The sequence below is a fragment of the Stenella coeruleoalba genome (assembly GCF_951394435.1).
Source record: "Stenella coeruleoalba genome assembly, chromosome: 1".
NCBI classification, from domain to species: Eukaryota; Metazoa; Chordata; class Mammalia; order Artiodactyla; family Delphinidae; genus Stenella; species Stenella coeruleoalba.
In genome coordinates, this window is record NC_137169.1 from 65,212,946 (window position 1) to 65,232,445 (window position 19,500).

The following is a 19,500-nucleotide window of genomic DNA, read 5'->3' on the forward strand; positions in this document are numbered from 1 at the left end:
ATCAAACTACCACTGGCATTTTTCACAGAACTAGAACAAAAAATTTCGCAATTTGTATGGAAACACAAAAGACCCCGAATAGCCAAAGCAATCTTGAGAACAAAAAAAGGAACTGGAGGAATCAGGCTCCCTGACTTCAGACTATACTACAAAGCTACAGTTATCAAGACGGTATGGTACTGGCACAAAAACAGAAAGATAGATCAATGGAACAGGATAGAAAGCCCAGAGATAAACCCATGCACATATGGACACCTTATCTTTGATAAAGGTGGCAGGAATGTACAGTGGAGAAAGGACAGCCTCTTCAATAAGTGGTGCTGGGAAAACTGGACAGGTACATGTAAAAGTATGAGATTAGATCACTCCCTAACACCATACACAAAAATAAGCTCAAAATGGATTAAAGACCTAAATATAAGGCCAGAAACTATCAAACTCTTAGAGGAAAACATAGGCAGAACACTCTATGACATAAATCACAGCAAGATTCTTTCTGACCCACCTCCTAGAGTAATGGAAATAAAAACAAAAATAAACAAATGGGACCTAATGAAACTTCAAAGCTTTTGCACAGCAAAGGAAACCATAAACAAGACCAAAAGACAACCCTCAGAATGGGAGAAAATATTTGCAAATGAAGCAACCGACAAAGGATTAATCTCCAAAATTTACAAGCAGCTCATGCAGCTCAATAACAAAAAAACAAACAACCCAATCCAAAAATGGGCAGAAGACCTAAATAGACATTTCTCCAAAGAAGATATACAGACTGCCAACAAACACATGAAAGAATGCTCAACATCATTAATCATTAGAGAAATGCAAATCAAAACTACAATGAGATATCATCTCACACCAGTCAGAATGGCCATCATCAAAAAATCTAGAAACAATAAATGCTGGAGAGGGTGTGGAGAAAAGGGAACCCTCTTGCACTGCTGGTGGGAATGTGAATTGGTTCAGCCACTATGGAGAACAGTATGGAGGTTCCCTAAAAAACTACAAATAGAACTACCATATGACCCAGCAATCCCACTACTGGGCATATACCCTGAGAAAACCATAATTCAAAAAGAGTCATGCACCAAAATGTTCATTGCAGCTCTATTTACAATAGCCCAGAGATGGAAACAACCTAAGTGCCCATCATCGGATGAATGGATAAAGAAGATGTGGCACATATATACAATGGAATATTACTCAGCCATAAAAAGAAACGAAATTGAGCTATTTGTAATGAGGTGGATAGACCTAGAGTCTGTCATACACAGTGAAGTAAGTCAGAAAGAAAAAGACAAATACCGTATGCTAACACATATATATGGAATTTAAGAAAAAAAAAATGTCATGAAGAACCTAGGGGTAAGGCAGGAATAAAGACGCAGACCTCCTAGAGAACGGACTTGAGGTTATGGGGAGGGGGAAGGGTGAGCTGTGATGGGGCGAGAGAGAGTCATGGACATATACACACTAACAAACGTAGTAAGGTAGATAGCTAGTGGGAAGCAGCCACATGGCACAGGGATATTGGCTCGGTGCTTTGTGACAGCCTGGAGGGGTGGGATAGGGAGGGTGGGAGGGAGGGAGACGCAAGAGGGAAGAGATATGGGAACATATGTATATGTATAACTGATTCACTTTGTTATAAAGAGAAACTAACACACCACTGTAAAGCAATTATACCCCAATAAAGGTGTTAAAAAAAAAAAAAGAATAAAAACCATGGGATAACTTTAAAAAAAAAAAAATGGTCCACGTCAAAAAAATCTTTAAAGAAAAAAAGAAAGAAAAATACCCAGCCCATGTTCTGAACAAGTGACCAGCCTACTCACAGGGAAAACTTTAGATATATTCAGCAAGACATTCAGGACTTCATTAAAGACAAACAAAAAACTACCAGAGGTACAATGTTTTCAGACTCTTTTGTCAGAATTTACTGCCACATAGGACAACAAAAGAAAAGAGCAAAATGACACACATTCTAAATTTCAGAGTCTGTAAAATGCAAGGGGTGAGAATAGGAAGTAAAAGATGGGACAAAGAGTATGTTTAAAGCATATTTGTAAATAATACATAGAATTGAAAGAAAATGGAAAAACTACCCAATAACTAAGAAATCAAATTTGGCTTTCCACAACACCTTTGTTTTTTTCTGTATTAGCAGGTCTGACTTTATGCTTGCTACATTAATATGCTTTTTTTCTAGTTAATCTAAATAGATGTTAGTCTACTACTATTTACAATCTGTTCAAGGTTTTGATTCACATTGAAGTGGCTGGAAATAATGAAGACAAAAATTTATTTATTCTTTCCTTCATTCACTCTCCAGATGTTTTTTGAGTGCCTGCTATGTGTCAGCACCACGCTAAACTCTGGGTATATAAAGGTCCTTGTTCTCCTAGAGCCTACAGTCTACTGGGGGAAGTAGATCTTAATGAATTAATTGCACAGATGTGAAATTTCAATTCTGACAAGCACTACAAAGAAGCAATATGTGGTACAGAGAGAGGGATTCATAGAGGCAGATGATCAAATGAGGAAAGCCAGGTATGATGTCCCTGAGAGGTATGCAGGAGCTGAGATCTGAAAAATGAAGAGAGGCACAAAGAGGCTTCCATCCGACGGACACCTGGACGAGGCCCTGTGAGGGGGAGGGGCACGATGGGTACTGGGATGGAAAGGAGGCCAGTGGGTGCACACGTGGGCTGGAGCATGGTCCCAGATCTGGATGGAGAAGCAGTATCTTAGGTTATTTTATACAATGAACTACAGGGAGATTGTTTTAGCGTAACAAGATTGTCAGTGCCAGTTGTGCAATCCATAGCAGAGGCTCTGTTCAAGTGGGTCCTTCTCTTCCTATCAAATTTTCCTTGAAAAACTCAAGGTCACCACACATTCAGTATCACTCATCTTGGTGTTTACTTGCTTAATTGTGGTTCTATAATTGGCAACCATTGCTTTACGTCAAGGAAGAGCTTTCATTGTTCCTAAAACCTGATGCAATTTATTATGTCTGAAAATGCTACATGTAATCGTCATTATTAACATCTACTACTAAATACACTTTTTAGAAAGATCTATGAAATCCTTTGAGGTCTTCCTGGCCAAAAAAGCCCAAAGAATGAGATACTGTCTGACATAATTTTATTTACTCTATAGCACAAGCATTAACTGAAAGAAAAAACCAAATCTACTAATAGGTGTGGATTATCATAAAGAATATGGTCCTCTCTTTAGTGTGTACATAATAGAGGCTAATTTTGCAAACGGTTACTGAATGTAAACAATGACGCTGCAGCAAAGTGAACATGTACTCAGTCTCACAGAGCAAGACTGCAGCTACCAAATTATTCATGATTTTTGCTTGCAAAACAATACGTGCTTTTCACTCACGCCTCTGGTGCCGTTCTCTCTGTTTTAAGTCCAACTCTATGTGGAATTAGACGATGGAGGGAAAGGAGGGAGAGAAAGCATTAGGAGAGAGTATCATGGGGTTCTGATCTGCCCCCTCTCTCAGTATCCTTCATTACTTAAAGAATCCTCATTCATCTTCTTTATTAAATAAAAGGCAGTATAGCATGGTGATTAAGAGCAGAGGCTCTAGAATAAAATTGCCTGGATTATACTGGTGAATAAAACCAAATGACAAAGTTACACAGTAATCAATACAAATCAGGATCAATCAACTTTTTCCCTTAATTTTCTCGCTATTTTAGAAATAACTATAAAAGACTAAGTGTAGCTGATGCATGTGTGTGTGTGTGTGAGAGAGAGAGAGAGAGAGACAGAGAGACAGACAGAGAGAGAGACAGGGAGAAGAGAAAGGTAAGAAGAGAAATTATTTGTGAAACACTCCTATTTGGGTAATTCATAGCAGATTAGCAAAGACTGATAAGTGATGGGTGAAAACTTTATTCAGGCAAATCATCTTTTCACTCATATCAAGGAACTCATATCCTGTTACTGAAATAGCAGGAGCAAGTATTATTACCTAGTATTGTCTCTTATTTCCAAACATTTGCAAAGTATGTTCCTGTTGTGCTCTAGGGTTGAGTCAGAAGTTGCAGCCATTACAAAGCCCTCTGTCAAGGAGAAAATGTGATTAGACCAACTGCTTGCACTGACACTTAAAAATTAACTGCAAATCTGTTTGGGGCAGCTAAGGCATTCCCTAAACACTTGCTGGTTGGGAATGTCGGCTTTCAAATCATTATTTTGTATCCCTTAAAGATACATTTTAACTGTTTTAATATGTGAGGAACAGGCCTGCCAAATTGTGCTTATGGCTTTTTAACACAAGCAATTTACAAATGCAATGAAGCAGATAATAGGACACATGATACAGAATTTGAAAATCTGTGTTGATGACACTGCTGCTGTAGAAACATTTTTGGAGCAGCCCTGTGTCCGGTTGCCTGGATAAGAAAAACGTTGTTTCTTATTTCACAGGGTGCCTCTTCCACCCAATGGTGAGTTTAGGGTCGTGTCCTTGAGCACAAATCAATCTCTCTCATGCTAACAATATTCTACTTGAAATCCTCTAGAATTCGTGCATTCAGCAAAATACAACAAACAGTAAAAATCTCACTCAGCATTAAAAAAAAATCTGTTTCAGTAACAGTCAAAAGTAAGTGTTTTCCTTTTAAAATGAAGGCTTCCATAGTAACGTATAAGTATGTAGTTTTATTTGTAAACATTTATATATTTGTCAAGAATGCAAAAGGACATTTAATACTGGTTCTGGTTATTTATAAATACAATAAATTTTTCATTAAGAAAAGTTTACGAGAAAAATTTTAAAAATAATGGAACTGGAGTCGTTTAAATTTCTTACCTTTTTATTGAAAAAAATTTTTTTTTGCTAAAACAATGTCTCCAAGCTGTGGCCTGATAGGCAGGCTCATTTTAGTTCTGAAGTAGACTAAAGGCACAGTGTGACTTCCTGTCACATTCATTCTCCATCACCAGTGTCCACTTACAATGAATAGTAGGATCATACCTTTAAGCTCAATACCAAGGGATGCCTGGTGAGGCATAACATAATTTTAAAAACTATATTTGTTTATTAGTAAGAGAGACTGTCCACTGCTTCTCTGTACAGACAGTATCAAAAAGTCATCTTGGAATTATCTTTGTTCTTCAAAAAGTCACTTGAGGGACCTCTCAGTTATGGAAATACGGTTCTCTCCCTTTCTAATATCCCTTGGGATGGGAAGACTAATTAGCTTTGAGAGAAGGAAGGGACGAGAACTAAATGTTTCTCCTTGAGATTTTAATTTAGGACAGAACAGACTGACCCTGAACTAGGTCTATAGGCCAAAAGGAATACAAATACCTTGAAGGCAGAGACTGGACTGTTATCCTAGACTTCATAGAAGGGTCTAAGAGTAGGGGCTGCATTCTGATACTAGCCATGCTTTGAGGAGAAACGGCTGAGCATGGTATAAAGACTTAAAAAGCTATAGTCTTGGATCCTAGTGTAGGAAACCACTACAAGAGTGGAAGGATCCAGACAAGCAAGTCACTAAGAAATGATACCAAATGGCACCAACCAGAACATCAGAGCTCCAGCAGACTACAAGGTCTTGCTCTCCAATGAGAAACTGGAAATAAGACTGCCCCCTCCCTTGACATTTCGGGGCAGTCCAGGTCAGGGTGAAGAATGATATGCTGAATGAGTATCATTCTTGCTATGAACGCAATGAACGAAAAAGTAGATGTGGGACTGTATTGCCACCCCCAGACAATGAACATGTACTTTAATACCAGAAATGATGTGGTCAAGCTGGACTACATCTGATTATTAATTCAGCTATTTTGTTCATTCTCCACCTCACTCCATGAAGGATTTAAGACTGAATTATGTAAACCTCCTCCTTTCTGTACTTGGTACTTTCAGTTCCGCTGTTTCCAGTCGACCCATGATGGCCCTCCTTTAACCCTTTGCACTGATCTATAAATTACTTGCACATCAAGGCCCTTTACTGGTATGTTTTGCCTTGGTTCATTCTCTACTAGAGAAGCAATCCCTAACCTCACTAAATTCTAGAAACAGGGATGCAGACCCCACCTCTTGATGAAAGGAATGGCAAAGAGTTTGAAGCCATGTGTTAAAACTACTATAGTTCAGCCTGTGGCTGCAAACTTTTTACATTCCCTCCACAATCAAATATGCTTTTACTCTCCCAGGATCCCCAGAAGCCTCACCCAATTAAGGCATCAGGCTCAAGCTAAAGGTCTGAATCTCATCACCTAAGTCAGGTCCAGGGGTTGATGAAGCTCTTCAGGGCTGGTTCCTCTTGTAAGGATGGTGTCTTTAGCTAGATCATTGAATTCATTAGGTATATTTCCTAATTACCATTGGCAACAGTGTTACCAAACCTTCACCACCGCATAACAAAATGCCCTTCCCTCCTGCTTCCAATTACATTTCCTCCCTTTCCTTCAAACTCTGGCCAACAACCCCTTCAAAGTCCACCTGGCTTCTGAACACTACCTGGTCTCCAAAACCAATGCCCATATTTTAGGTTTTGCTAAGCTAGCATCCCACTTCCGGATATCAAGTTTTGTCCTGCTTATCTATTATTGCACCCCCAAACCCACTGGCTTAATACAACCATTTTATTTTGCTCATGACTTTGGGAGTTAGGAATTTGGGGAAGGCTTAACTGAGCCCCTTAGGGCTCTCTCATGCAGCCAGATGTTGAGTGGGGCTTCAATCATCTGAAAACCCTCAGGGCTGACAGTAAACACTATCTATCCCTAGGAGCTCAGCCCAGCCTATTGACTAGGACCCCTATACGGTGCTTCTCCATGTTGCTTGGGTTTCTCACAGGATAGTGACAGAGTTCTAGGCTTGTTTGCATAAATTTACTTTCTTGTTAACTTCCTATCTTCTCAACTAACAGGAATAATTATTCCGGAGGAAGATTAAAAAACAAAACCAAAAACAAACTTTAGACCCTAACTGTAAGTGCTTCCTGTGTAAATACAACAATGAAATAACTAACTCTCTCAATTGGAAATCCATTTGAAAAAAAAAAAGAAAGAAAAAATTATTGAATGTTAAAATTGCGCTATTGTATACATAATGTTAGCACAAGGACAGCAAGAACAATTTGCATAATAAATATTCCTATTCTTTTTTTCTAGTTAGCACAACTGAATAGCACCCATCAGTGAAGTAGCACAAAAGAGGGCTATTACCATAAATGTTTGACCTTTCAAGGAGATTTGAGACCGTCTACCCAGACTCCACTTCACCCACTTGAACGGAGGTTCTGCCTTTCATCAGTTGAATGTCAAGTGCCTTTGTTGCATCCAAGTGTTACCCTAGCTGGCCATATTCTACATAAAGGGCAAAGAACAGTTTTTTTCTTGGAAGAATTTGTAAGAAACATGGCTCTTTCATGGGAGCACTTCTTATGAAAAGAACATGGATGAAAGTAACCCTAAGAAGGTCCTGATCTAACAAAATGGCAAAAGATGCAAAACTACTTACAACACATCAGTAAAACTGACTTAGCTTCATCTTTCCTCAGGCGAAGGTACACATTCTTTCATGTTAAAAAAATTCTTAACACTCCTACTAACGTCTGCCAAGCGTTTTCCTTCATTCTTCTTTTAGTCCAGCATTGTAAGAGTTAAATTTATCTTAGAAACAGGCAAGTATGGCTATTTGTAGTTCAGGGATGAGAAATATACATACATTAAATTTTGTGAGTCGCTCATTTTAATCAGTGGCATAAGGATTAATTTAGAGGAAACAGTAAATTAATCCAATATTACACACAGTTTTTCATTGAGGAATCTTTATCTTCCAATTTCCTTATGTGAATTAAGGCATTTACAAACTGAATCTGGAGATCGTGAACAAAAAGGCAAATTTCTCATCTTGCTCCAGAGGGAATGACAGTACACACTCCCGTTCCTTCTACCGTGCTGACAAGGGAGAGAGTTGCAGTGGCTTTCCCAGCTCTAGATAAGGACAGAAGGCATTTCTCTATGGATTACAAGAGACTGGCTCTGAGATACAGAGGAGAGACTTACTCAATTATGCCATAACGCCTCCTAAGGGAAAGATTTTGGGCACAATAAGAGATCCTTATGAAGTCCCTGTGTGCATTCAAACTTTAATAACCAAAATTATGGGTTGCTATAGGAACAAAATAGTAAATTACATTTAAAAGCAATTTATTAAAATTCAGAACAGCTAGATTATACAATGGTAGCAAATGAAGTACTGCCTCTTACTCTTATGTAGCATTATTGGTGTAGCTGGATATTATTTCATTTACTCCTCATAACAGCCCTGCAAAGTAGGTAGTGTTTCCATATTTTTACAGGTGAGAAAACTACTGAGATTTAGAAAGTAGCTCAAGTCCACCAAGTAATATGGGGAAACCCTAGATCTGCTTGACTCCAAATCTTGTTTTCTCTCATGCAACATATTTCCACTCGATGACAAAAAGTAAAAACAAAACAATTACAGAGACAGACATGTGTCCCAAAGTTGGAGAAGTTAAAATTCTATTAGTTGTATAAGAAAATTCACTGTATTATAATATTCAATTTATATATTTATGTATTGTGCTACTAATGCATTAATGTTTAGAAGTTCAAATACACTGAAGAAATAACAAGGGAATCTTCTGAAGACCTAAGAGCACATTATTTGGTTTTGTGGTTTATACTCCTTTATTCTTCTCTCCTTCCCTATCTTCCTGCCTTACTTTTTTGAATTCTCCATTTATGTGTAGTTTTCACCTGGTATTACTCAGATGATATTTTGGAAATTACTTTCAATTGCTGTTCTCAAAGTATTTCTCTTTACTGGAAGATAAAACTGAAGACCAGAGAAAAGTATTTTCCATTGTTCTCTAGGTAGGCACTGCCTTCTTTCTGCTGATACAATCTGTCCACATTAACTCTAGGCATTAATTATTGTTACTAGAAGCTATTATCTGACTTTTACACTCCCCCCCACCAATAATAATAAAGTTTCCTAAGTCAGCATCTAAGGGATAGGACTTAAGTCTCTGGGGATAATGTAATACATTCATATGCAATGGTGAAATCTTTTTACAGAAAATATTCACACCAGTTCCTTTGGTAGTTTTTTCTTAAATTGAAGTAGAGCTGATTTACAAATCTCTATTTTATTTATTTCCTCTCTGTTCTTTAATATTTCCTTCCTTCTGCTGACTTTGGGTTTTGTTTGTTCTTCTTTTTCTAATTCCTTTAGGTGGCAGTTTAGCCTGTTTATTTGAGATTTTTCTTGTTTCTTAAGGAACACCTGTAACTGTTTATTATAGTTATAGTTGCTTTAGAATTTTCTGTCTTTTAGTCTTTAAGTGGTTGATCATCAGCCCTTATTATATATTTGCATTTCCTAGTGAGATTTTCCCTTTTAGATTCTTACTTCTTTTCCACTTAGATAAGACCCTTTAACATTTCCTCTATTCAAAATGATAATCTTGCTGGGTAGGGTATTGTAGGTTGCAGGGTTTTCCCTTCAGCACTTTGAATATATCATGCCACTCTCTTCTGGCCTGAAAACTTTCTGCAGAGAAATCAGCTGATAGCCTTACAGGGATTCCCTTGTATATGACTCCTTGTTTTCTCTTGCTGCCTTTAGAATTCTCTTTAGCTTTGACTTTTGCCATTTTAATTATGTATGTCTTGCTGTGGGTATTTTTTGGGTTCATCATGTTTGGGACTCTCTGTGCTTCCTGTACCTGGATGTCTATTTCCTTCTTCAGGTTTGGGAAGTTTTCAACCATAATTTCATCAAATACATTTTCAATCCCCTTCTCTCTTCTTCTGGGACTCCTATAATGTGAAGGTTCATATGCTTAATGCTATCTCAGAGATCTCTTAAACTGTTTCAAGTTTTTATTTATTTATTTATTTATTTATTTATTTTGCTGTTCTGATTCAGTGATTCCCGTTATTCTATCTTTCACATCACATATACATTCTTCTGGATCACTCAGCCTGCTCTTCATTCCTTCTAGTGTGTTTATTTCAGCTATTGAATTCTTCATTTCTGATTGGGTCTTTTTTGTATTTTATAGTTCCTTGTTAAAATTTTTACTGTGTACATCTATTTTTTTTTCCTAATTCAGTAAACATTTTAATTACTAATGCTTTGAATTCTTTATCTGGTAAATTGTTTATTTCTATTTCATTATTTTTTTCAGAGTGTTTCTTTTGCTCTTTTAATTGACAGCAGTTCCTCTGCTTTTTCATTTTGCTTAACTTTCTCTGCCTCTATGAATTTAGGTGAAACAGTTACCTATTGTTGCTTGAAGGGTTGTTCTTATGCGGGGCCATTCCTGTACAGGTGCGGTGTGTCCACTGCCTTTGGCGGGAGAGCTGGATTTGATATGGATCCAAGTCACATCTTTCCTCAGGGTTTGCTGGCAGCTATCACCTTGGTAGGGGGTGGGGCTAGAGATGGAGAGGCTAGAGCTGGAGCCCAGTGTGAGGCAGGGCTTCCTTTCTGCTCAGTGGCTGTCACTGCCCTATCAAGGGTGGGGTCTGAGCCCAAGTTGCTGGAGCAGAAGCCCTGAGGGTCGGGCTCAAGCTGGCTCTGTTCCCCTTAAGTGTGTGTTTTCCCCTCTCTCTGAACTGGCACCTTTGCCCCAGAGTGGGGGAGTGCTGAAGCAAGTGGGGCTTGTGAGGGTTCTCTGCTCCTGTTGTCTGCAGACAGAGGTCCAAGCTGTCTCTAATGCACTGCCTGTGCAGGCATGCACAACCGTTTTCCTTGTTCCGCTCAGATGCAGACTCAGGTGCAAGTCCCCTTTGTTCCTCACAGCAGGTCACTGTCCTCAGCCTCCACCACCCCCGCCCTGTTGTTGAGCCGTATCACTGGGCAGGTGAGGCCTATGTGGACACTTGGCCTGTGATCAGGGGGTAAGCTGTGGTGGAGCAGCTGCTGTCAGAGGTCGGGGCTACTTCAGATGCACTGCTTGAGTAAGCTCAACAGTGGCTGCCACCATCCCACCCAGGCCATGCCCAGGGACTAGCTCATCTCTGCATCCCACAGTCGAGTCTTCTCCCCAGTCATGGCTGCCCCAGATCCAGTGCTGCCCTGTGACATGGAATGAGCAGAATCAGAGCCTTTGCTTGGCTTGGGTGTGTGCCAATGCAGTTATGGGAAACCCAGCAGCCACTAGAGCAGACCACTCTCCACCCTGCCTCAGGGCAAGACAGCACATGAGTGTTCCTCACAACTGGAGTCCAGGCTTCCCTGGACTTCCCTAACAACAGCCCCCCTGTTAGACCCAGCAGTCCTCCAACCAGCTAAGAGGGCTCGTCTCCTCTGTATAGGACCCCAGGACTGGGGCACCCAATCTGTGGCTCTCACTGCTTACTCCCCAGGGTGAGTGTCCAACTGTGTGATCTTTCTTGCCCTCTGAAGTCCCCTCCCAGGAGCACAGGTCCTGATCTGATTGCTTTTTTTTTTTCCCTTTCTACCCAATTATGTGTGTATCATTCTTACAGCCTTGGAGTCTTTCTGCCAGTTTCCAGTTAGTTTTCAGTGAGAGTTGTTCCACATGTAGATGTATGTTTGATGTGTTTGTGGAGGGAGGTGAGCTCCATGTCCTCTTACTCTGCCATCTTGATGATCCCCTTTGGTAGTTTTTAAAACAACCCAAATAAAGACCATCTATATTTGCCCTCTTTATTTTCACTTCCATAGAAAAATCTTTAATCTAACAATGAACAACAGGATATCTCTTTCTGGTAGGCAAAGACAATAGGATTTCCTATATGTCAATGAACTATTTGGTGAAATTCTTACTTCTTTTTAATTTACTTATAAAAAGAAAAGGTTATGTATTACTTAAACTTATCTAGGCCCTAGTTCTTATTAGTACATAGCAACATGAACTTTATTAGCTGCTTAATAAAATTTCAAAAGTAAAAATGATTAAAAAGCAACCATAAGGTTTTTTTGTTCTTCTGTATAATTATATTTACCTAAGTAATTTAGGCTTGCCTTTGGATAAACTGCTTTGTGTTTATTTTTCATTGCATCTGCTACCCAATGAGTCCGGGTGAGGTACATTCCCTTCAGAAAATATAATAATAGATAATAAGAAGGATTTTGGAAGAAAATGATTAATGTTAAAAATGTGACATTGACTTAGTTATTTAATTACCAAATGTTAAATATCTTCTATACCTGTATTTACTCACCCACAAGTCCTAAAAGAATGTAGGCAATAATGAACAGTATGAAGATCATGCAGCACAGCACATCTGTACAGCTCCTAAAAACAAAAAGGAACAAAGAATTAAAAGCGTCCTGAGAAGATTCACATAGCATCCGTTTTCCTCCCTCATATGGACTTAATGTGTCTCCCCCAATTCCCTATGTTGAAACCGAACCCCCAAGGTGATGGTATTAGAAGGTGTGTGTCGGGGGAGAATTAAAAGGGGTACAAAATAACTTATTGTTCACTGCAAAAAACTATAAGAAGGGAGAAAAAGACAATAACAACAGTGATATGCCATTTTATACCTAATAATTCTGAAAGGTAAATCAGATGCATTTCTGCAATCAAAGAGTTTAGCAGCAGGGAGTGGTTATAGTTCCATGATTAAAGAAGTTTCCCCAGAGCTGTTAATATTTATTTTCTTGATTCTTTATTTGTAAAATGTTTTTAGAGGTTAGAGTACACCAACATCAAGAAACTTTTTTATTTGAAATTGTAATTCAAGCTATTTGATTTTCTTCATGCTTCCCAATACATGGTATAATAAAACAAATTAGCCATTTCCATTCCTCTCTCTCTCCATTATCTTTCTACATGCACATTTAAAGGGTACTATTATTAAATAAAGGATTGACTGCATAAGCTTTCTATGAGGAATGGAGTTGCAATTATTTGAACAACAATGTCTATAATGCATTAAAAAATGAAATGCGTCTAAATGGTAATTTTCCAGCTATTCTGAAAGCTGGATATCGTGAAATGAGGTTTAGGGAAAATTTAGCTCATAGAGACTTGGTTATTTTCTAAGGGATCACAAGTCAAACCAGTATCCAGTAGGATACTCAGGCTTTCAACTAAAGTATTTCCTATTTCTAATATTAAATTTTGTTCAGCTCCTAAGTGGTCTAGAAGGTCAAAACTATATCTTGAAAGTATGAAACAATACAATCATTCTTTCTTGAAACTTAATGAAGAATCTATTAGTAAAAGAAAAAGATGGACCTATTTGACAGGATTAAAAGATGTGCATGAGAATTTCCATAGCAAAAACTTCTTGTTCTAGAGGGCATATGGATATGTTCCAGTCTTTTACCACAGGCAGGCGGAAGTTACATTCTATTTTTAGTGGTGGTAGTAATAATAATAACGAATGATAATTGTACAGTAACAGACACAGTAATACCTTACACATTGATAAATCCCTGTTTTACCTTTACTGCTCTCACATACATAACTTTGGTTTTTAGGGGTAATGAGGTAAGCTGACTTATGTAAGGTCCATGAGAGAGAGGTAGTTACAGAGGCAGACAAATATCTACGTCTCTGCTGCCTAACCTTTTTCATTTAGTGGTTATTCTAATAAGATTACAACTTTCTAGAAAGACTCCAAGTAGCCGTATCTAAAACTCCACACACATCCTTATTACTCTACCTCACAATAGGAAATCGATCCACCATAAGGAAAGCTAATCACAGATAATTCAGAAACAAACTATCACTTGTTTAAGTCTAATTTCAACCCAGGAATTTTAAATTTCATTAGGACTGAAGAATTATGAGAATAATAAAAAGAGAAGAAAACAGGCACTCTAGTTTTCTTTGGTTAACAACCACTGAAGGGCTTCGCTGGTGGCGCAGTGGTTGAGAGTCCGCCTGCCGATGCAGGGGACGCGGGTTCATGCCCCGGTCCGGGAAGATCCCACGTGCCGTGGAGCGGGTGGGCCCGTGAGCCATGGCCGCTGAGCCTGCGCGTCCGGAGCCTGTGCTCCGCAACGGGAGAGGCCACAACAGTGAGAGGCCCGCGTACCGCAAAAAACAAAAAACAACCATTGAAGGCAAAACCTGGTGGGGGTGAGGAGAGGATCTGGCTCGTGTGCATTCTGACACATTCTACTCAAGATCAGGTTCTCATCATGTCAGGGCAGTTGCTGAATAGCCTGATACCTAATAACGAATGCCTGCAGGTGAGGAACTAAAGGAGAGAAAACTAGAACAGTGGTATGTTTTTACTAGAAATCTTGAAGCTGTCAAAGCCCTGTGTGTAATGGTAACTACCAAGGAGACAGGGATGTAACCAGAAGCCCCAGCCAGGCTGGCCAGCATCCTGTAATATTATATCTATAATATGTTTATATCTACATAGTTACATTGTATATAATACATACTATAATGCATGTTTATAATGACAATATCATATAGTATTATAATGTTTTCTCTTCATATTATGTAGTAAGCACAGAGAGAAGTAAACATACTAGAAAGATGAATAAAAAGAAACTTAAAAACAGAGCACAAGGAAAGAAGCAGAAACACCCGCCCCCCAAAATTTCTAAAAAGTAAAACCCACACTCCTCGGCTACTGGCCCTAATGAATGGCATCAGTCAGGGTTTGGTTCCATGTGGGGTTTTACATTATGATTTCTCTTTCTTTTTGGTGCCAAGGACACACTACAGCCCCAGGGGCTACTGTGTACCCACACAACCTCTCTCTACCCCTTCCCCCAGCAGTCTCTCGCCACAGTGGGACAGCATTTCTCAGTAATTCACACCTTGAGATGTTTGGGGATTCTATTCTGGGACTAGGAAGGATAACGAATTCAAGTCCGCTTTGCTTTTCTGGAACTCTGCTTTAGAGAAATAGAAGCCCATACCCCATGGCCAGACTGGTTAATTTCATTTTATTTAAGCATGGAAAAATGTTGAACAAAGTGAAAATTATGGAAAATTCAAGAGTTTTAAAACATAGGAAAGCTTTTCTAGATGAAACATTCTTATTTCTGAAATTTTTCCTATAGTGATTTGATTCCCTTTGCTGTTTAAAATTTTTCTTTTAAAAATAGGTGTGTGTGTGTGCTTTCAGATAATTATAGTTATCTGTCATTTTTTTCCCCAGTAACTCATCTATTTCTCTCCACTTCCTCAGATACATTCCCTACTGGAAAAAAATCACTGCTTAGAAAGTTATTGGGAAATTGAATATGAAGAAAATATAAAATATAGCTTGGGCACCATTTTGGGAGTCAGGAACACAGCAGAAGCTTAATTCAAATTTTAGAAGTTATAGCACATCATCATTGTTTCTTTCTTTGATTTCAAGGTATCTTTACAATCCCAAGTATTCTGTAGAAAATGAGCTATTTTTTAAAAACCAAGTACTTAATTTGGATAATTTTTAATACTCTTAAGATAGCTATTGAGGTAACTGGGTGATACAAGCTCATGGTTTAAAACCATTCTTAATCATGTTTTAGCTAGCGGCCTGTCATAGCTGTACATTTTCCTCAGTTGGGTTCATTTTTACTTTTATAGTAAGAACCACTATAAGAACCACTATATTAACCTAAAACTGGGTTGCATGCCACTGAGTTCTAGAAAGAAGATTAAATATACCTGAACCCTCTCCCCTACCCTCCCTCCAAATCAAAGTCCAGTTTTTTCAAAACAAGCTGCTTACACTCACGTTATAAGAAAGTTATTCAAATTTTTATTCAGATTAAGCTGTCCTGGCATAAAAGTATTTTCAAAAGTTAAACTAGAAGTACCATTGCTATCTTATATCTATTTTTCCAAATTGCAATAAGAATAGGATCCCAATTATATAATCATTTGCAGATTTCCCTTTCCTTCCTATCTCTAACCCACAAGTACAGAATGCCTACAGTCACCTCAACTTTAAGCCTTGGGAGTTTCCTTTGACTTTCCCTTTTTCGTTGCTTATCTTTCATATTCGGTTGATAAGTTCTCTTGATTCCTTCTCTCTGATGTGTCTTTCATCCACCCCTTCCTTTCTATTCCTGCTGCCTGGACTTGGTCCACATTCTCTTAACCTCTCTTCAAACTACTACTGTGGTCCCTTAATTGGGCTCCTGCATGTAGTCCCTGCCTGATCGAAATCATTCTGCACATCACTGATATCACTGATAGGGGACAATGTCACTTTATTATTTAAAAATTGCAGTGCTTCTCCACCACCTGTTCAATATTTTCCAAATGCCTTAGCTTTATGTTTAAGAACCTACAGATTTAATCCTAGTTCAAGCCCCAGAGTACCTTTCTAGCTTTTCTGCCTCTATTCATCTCAATGTGCTTCAACCAACTTGGACTTTTTCACTTACTGAATACACCATGAAATCTCCCTTGACCACACTCAGAGCTCTCTGCTCATGGTCCTTTTAGACTCATCCTCCTGGGACATCATATGTCCCAATTTGTATGAAACAGCCAGGGTTTACACCTATTATCCCGGAGTAACAATTAGCAATATTCCCTTTTACTATGAAAAGTGCCTCAGTGTGGATCTCAACCCCATCTACTAAAATCCCATTCTTCATATGGTTGGATTCCCTTCCTCTTCTAGGGCTGAATAACATTCCATTGTATGTATATGTCATATTTTTTAACCTATTCATTTGTCAATGAACATTTAGGCTGTTTCCACATCTTAGCTATTGTGAATAGTGCTGCAGTGAACATGGGAGTGCAGATATGTCTTTGAGATCCTGATTTCAATTCTTTTGGACAATGTGGATAAACCTAGAGGAACTTATGCTAAGTGAAGTAAGCCAATCACAGAAAGACAAATAACTGCAGGATTCTACTAATTTGAGATATCTAAAATAGTCAAACTCATAGAAAGTAGAATGGTGGTTGCCAGGGGCAGGAGAGAGAGGCAAATGGGGAGTTACTTATTCAATGGCAATAAGTTCCAAGTATGCAAGATGAATAAGTTCTAGAGAACTCTGGTACAACATTGTGCCTATATGTTTAACACTACTGTATTGGGCACTGAAAAATTTGTTAAGAGGGGAGATCTCACATTAAGTGTTCTTACCACAATTAAAAAAAAACACATAGCATGGAAGACATGATAACCATGGCAAGGCTGCAATATATAGGAATATATTTGTGCAAGTTCATAAGTTATTTGCATTTAAAATTTTGCTATGAGTAAGCATAATACAGGTATTAAATATGTGATTGCAAATGTAAAACTTTTTTAACTTAAAAAAATTAAAGGGGGGACCTGCAAGATGGCAGAGGAGTAAGACATGGAGATCGTCTTCCTCCCCACAAACATACCAAAAATAAATCTACATGTGGAACAACACCTGCTAAACACTGGCAGAAGACCTCAGACTTCCCAAAAGGAAAGAAACTCCCCACATACGTGGCCGTGTGGCTGACAGGATCTTGGTTCTCTGGCTGGGTGTCAGGCCTGAGCCTCTGAGGTGGGAGAGCCAACTTCAGGACACTGGACCACAAGACCTCCTGGTCCCACATAATATCAATCAGTGTGAACTCTCCCAGACAGCTCTGTCTCAATGCTAAGACCCAGCTCCACTGAACGACCAGCAAGCTCCAGTGCTGGACACCCCATGACAAACAACTAGCAAGACAGGAACACAATCCCACCCATTAGCAGAGAGCCTGCCTAAAATCATACTAAGTTCACAGATACTCAAAAACACACCACCGGATGCACTCCTGCCCACCAGAAAGACAAGATCCAGACTCATCCACCAGAACACAGGCACCAGTACCCTCCACCAGGAAGCCTACATAACCCACTGAACCAACCTTACCTACTGGGGACAGACACCAAAAACAATAGGAACTATGAACCTGCAGCCTGCGAAAAGGAAACCCCAAACACAGTAAGTTAAGCAAAATGAGAAGACAAAGGAATACGCAGCAGATGAAGGAGCAAAGTAAAAACCCACCAGACCAAACAAATGAAGAGGAAATAGGCAGTCTACATGAAAAAGAATTCAGAATAATGATAGTAAAGATGATGCAAAATATTGGAAATAGAATAGAGAAAATACAAGAAAGTTTTAACAAGAACCTAGAAGAACTAAAGAGCAAACCAACAGTAATGAACAACATAATAAATAAAATTAAAAGTTCTCTAGAAGGAATCAATAGCAGAGTAACTGAGGCAGAAGAACGGAAAAGTGACTGGAAGATAAAATAGTGGAAATAACTACGGCAGACCAAAATAAAGAAAAAAGAATGAAAAGAACTGAGGACAGTCTCAGAGACATCTGGGACAACATTAAAGGCACCAACATTCGAATTATTAGGGGTCCCAGAAGAAGAAGATAAAAAAAAGGGACTGAGAAAATATTAGAAGAGATTATAGTTGAAAACTTCCCTAAAACGGGAAAGGAACTAGTCAGTCAAGTACAGGAAGTGCAGAAAGTCCCATATAGGATAAATCCAAGGAGAAACACGCCGAGACACATAGTAATCAAAGTGACAAAAATTAAACTAAAGAAAAAAATATTAAAAGCAGCAAGGGAAAAGCAACAAATAACATACAAGGGAATCCTCAGAAGGTTAACAGCTGATCTTTCAGCAGAAACTCTGCAAGCCAGAAGGGAATGGCAGGACATATTTAAAGTGATGAAAGGGAAAAACTTACAACCAAGATTACTCTACCCAAAAAAGATCTCATTCAGATTTGAGGGAGAAATTAAAACCTTTGCAGACAAGCAAAAGCTAAGAGAATTCAGCACCACCAAACCAGCTTTACAACAAATGCTAAAGGAACTTCTCTAGGCAGGAAACACAAGAGAAGGAAAAGACCTACAATAACAAACCCAAAACAATTAAGAAAATGGTAATAGGAACATACATATCAATAACTACCTTAAGTGTAAATGGATTAAATGCTCCAACCAAAAGACATAGACTGGATGAATGGATACAAAAACAAGACCCACACATGTGCCTCCTACAAGAGACCCACTTCAGACCGAGGGACACATACAGACTGAAAGTGAGGGGATGGAAAAAGATATTCCACACAAATGGAAGTCAAAAGAAAGCTGGCATAGCAATTCTCATATCAGACAAAATAGACTTTAAAATAAAGACTATTAGAAGAGACAAAGAAGGACACTACATAATGATCAAGGGATCAATCCAAGAAGAAGAAATAACAATTGTAAATATTTATGGAACCAAAATAGGAGCACCTCAATACATAAGGCAAATACTAACAGCCATAAAAGGGGAAATCAACAGTAACACAATCATAGTAGGGGACTTAACACCCCACTTTCACCCATGGACAGATCATCCAAAATGAAAATAAATAAGGAAACACAAGCTTTAAATGATACATTAAACAAGATGGACTTAATTGATATTTATAGGACATTCCATCCAAAAACAAAAGAATACATTTTCTTCTCAACTGCTCATGGAACATTCTCCAGGACAGATCATATCTTGGGTGACAAACCAAGCCTTGGTAAATTTAAGA

The 19,500-nt window shown here is 38.6% G+C and overlaps 1 protein-coding gene across 2 annotated transcripts in view; it reads right to left on the reverse strand.

The window, feature by feature from the left end:
* SLC44A5 (solute carrier family 44 member 5) overlaps positions 1–19,500 on the reverse strand; it is a gene marked incomplete at its 3' end in the record, with an annotated part of 381,161 nt that overhangs the window by 92,339 nt on the left and 269,322 nt on the right. For both annotated transcript variants that reach the window (XM_079943833.1, XM_079943832.1), the window contains exon 3: positions 12,211–12,284. In XM_079943833.1, the coding sequence (XP_079799959.1) occupies positions 12,211–12,284 (74 nt within the window). The remainder of the gene's footprint in view (positions 1–12,210; positions 12,285–19,500) is intronic.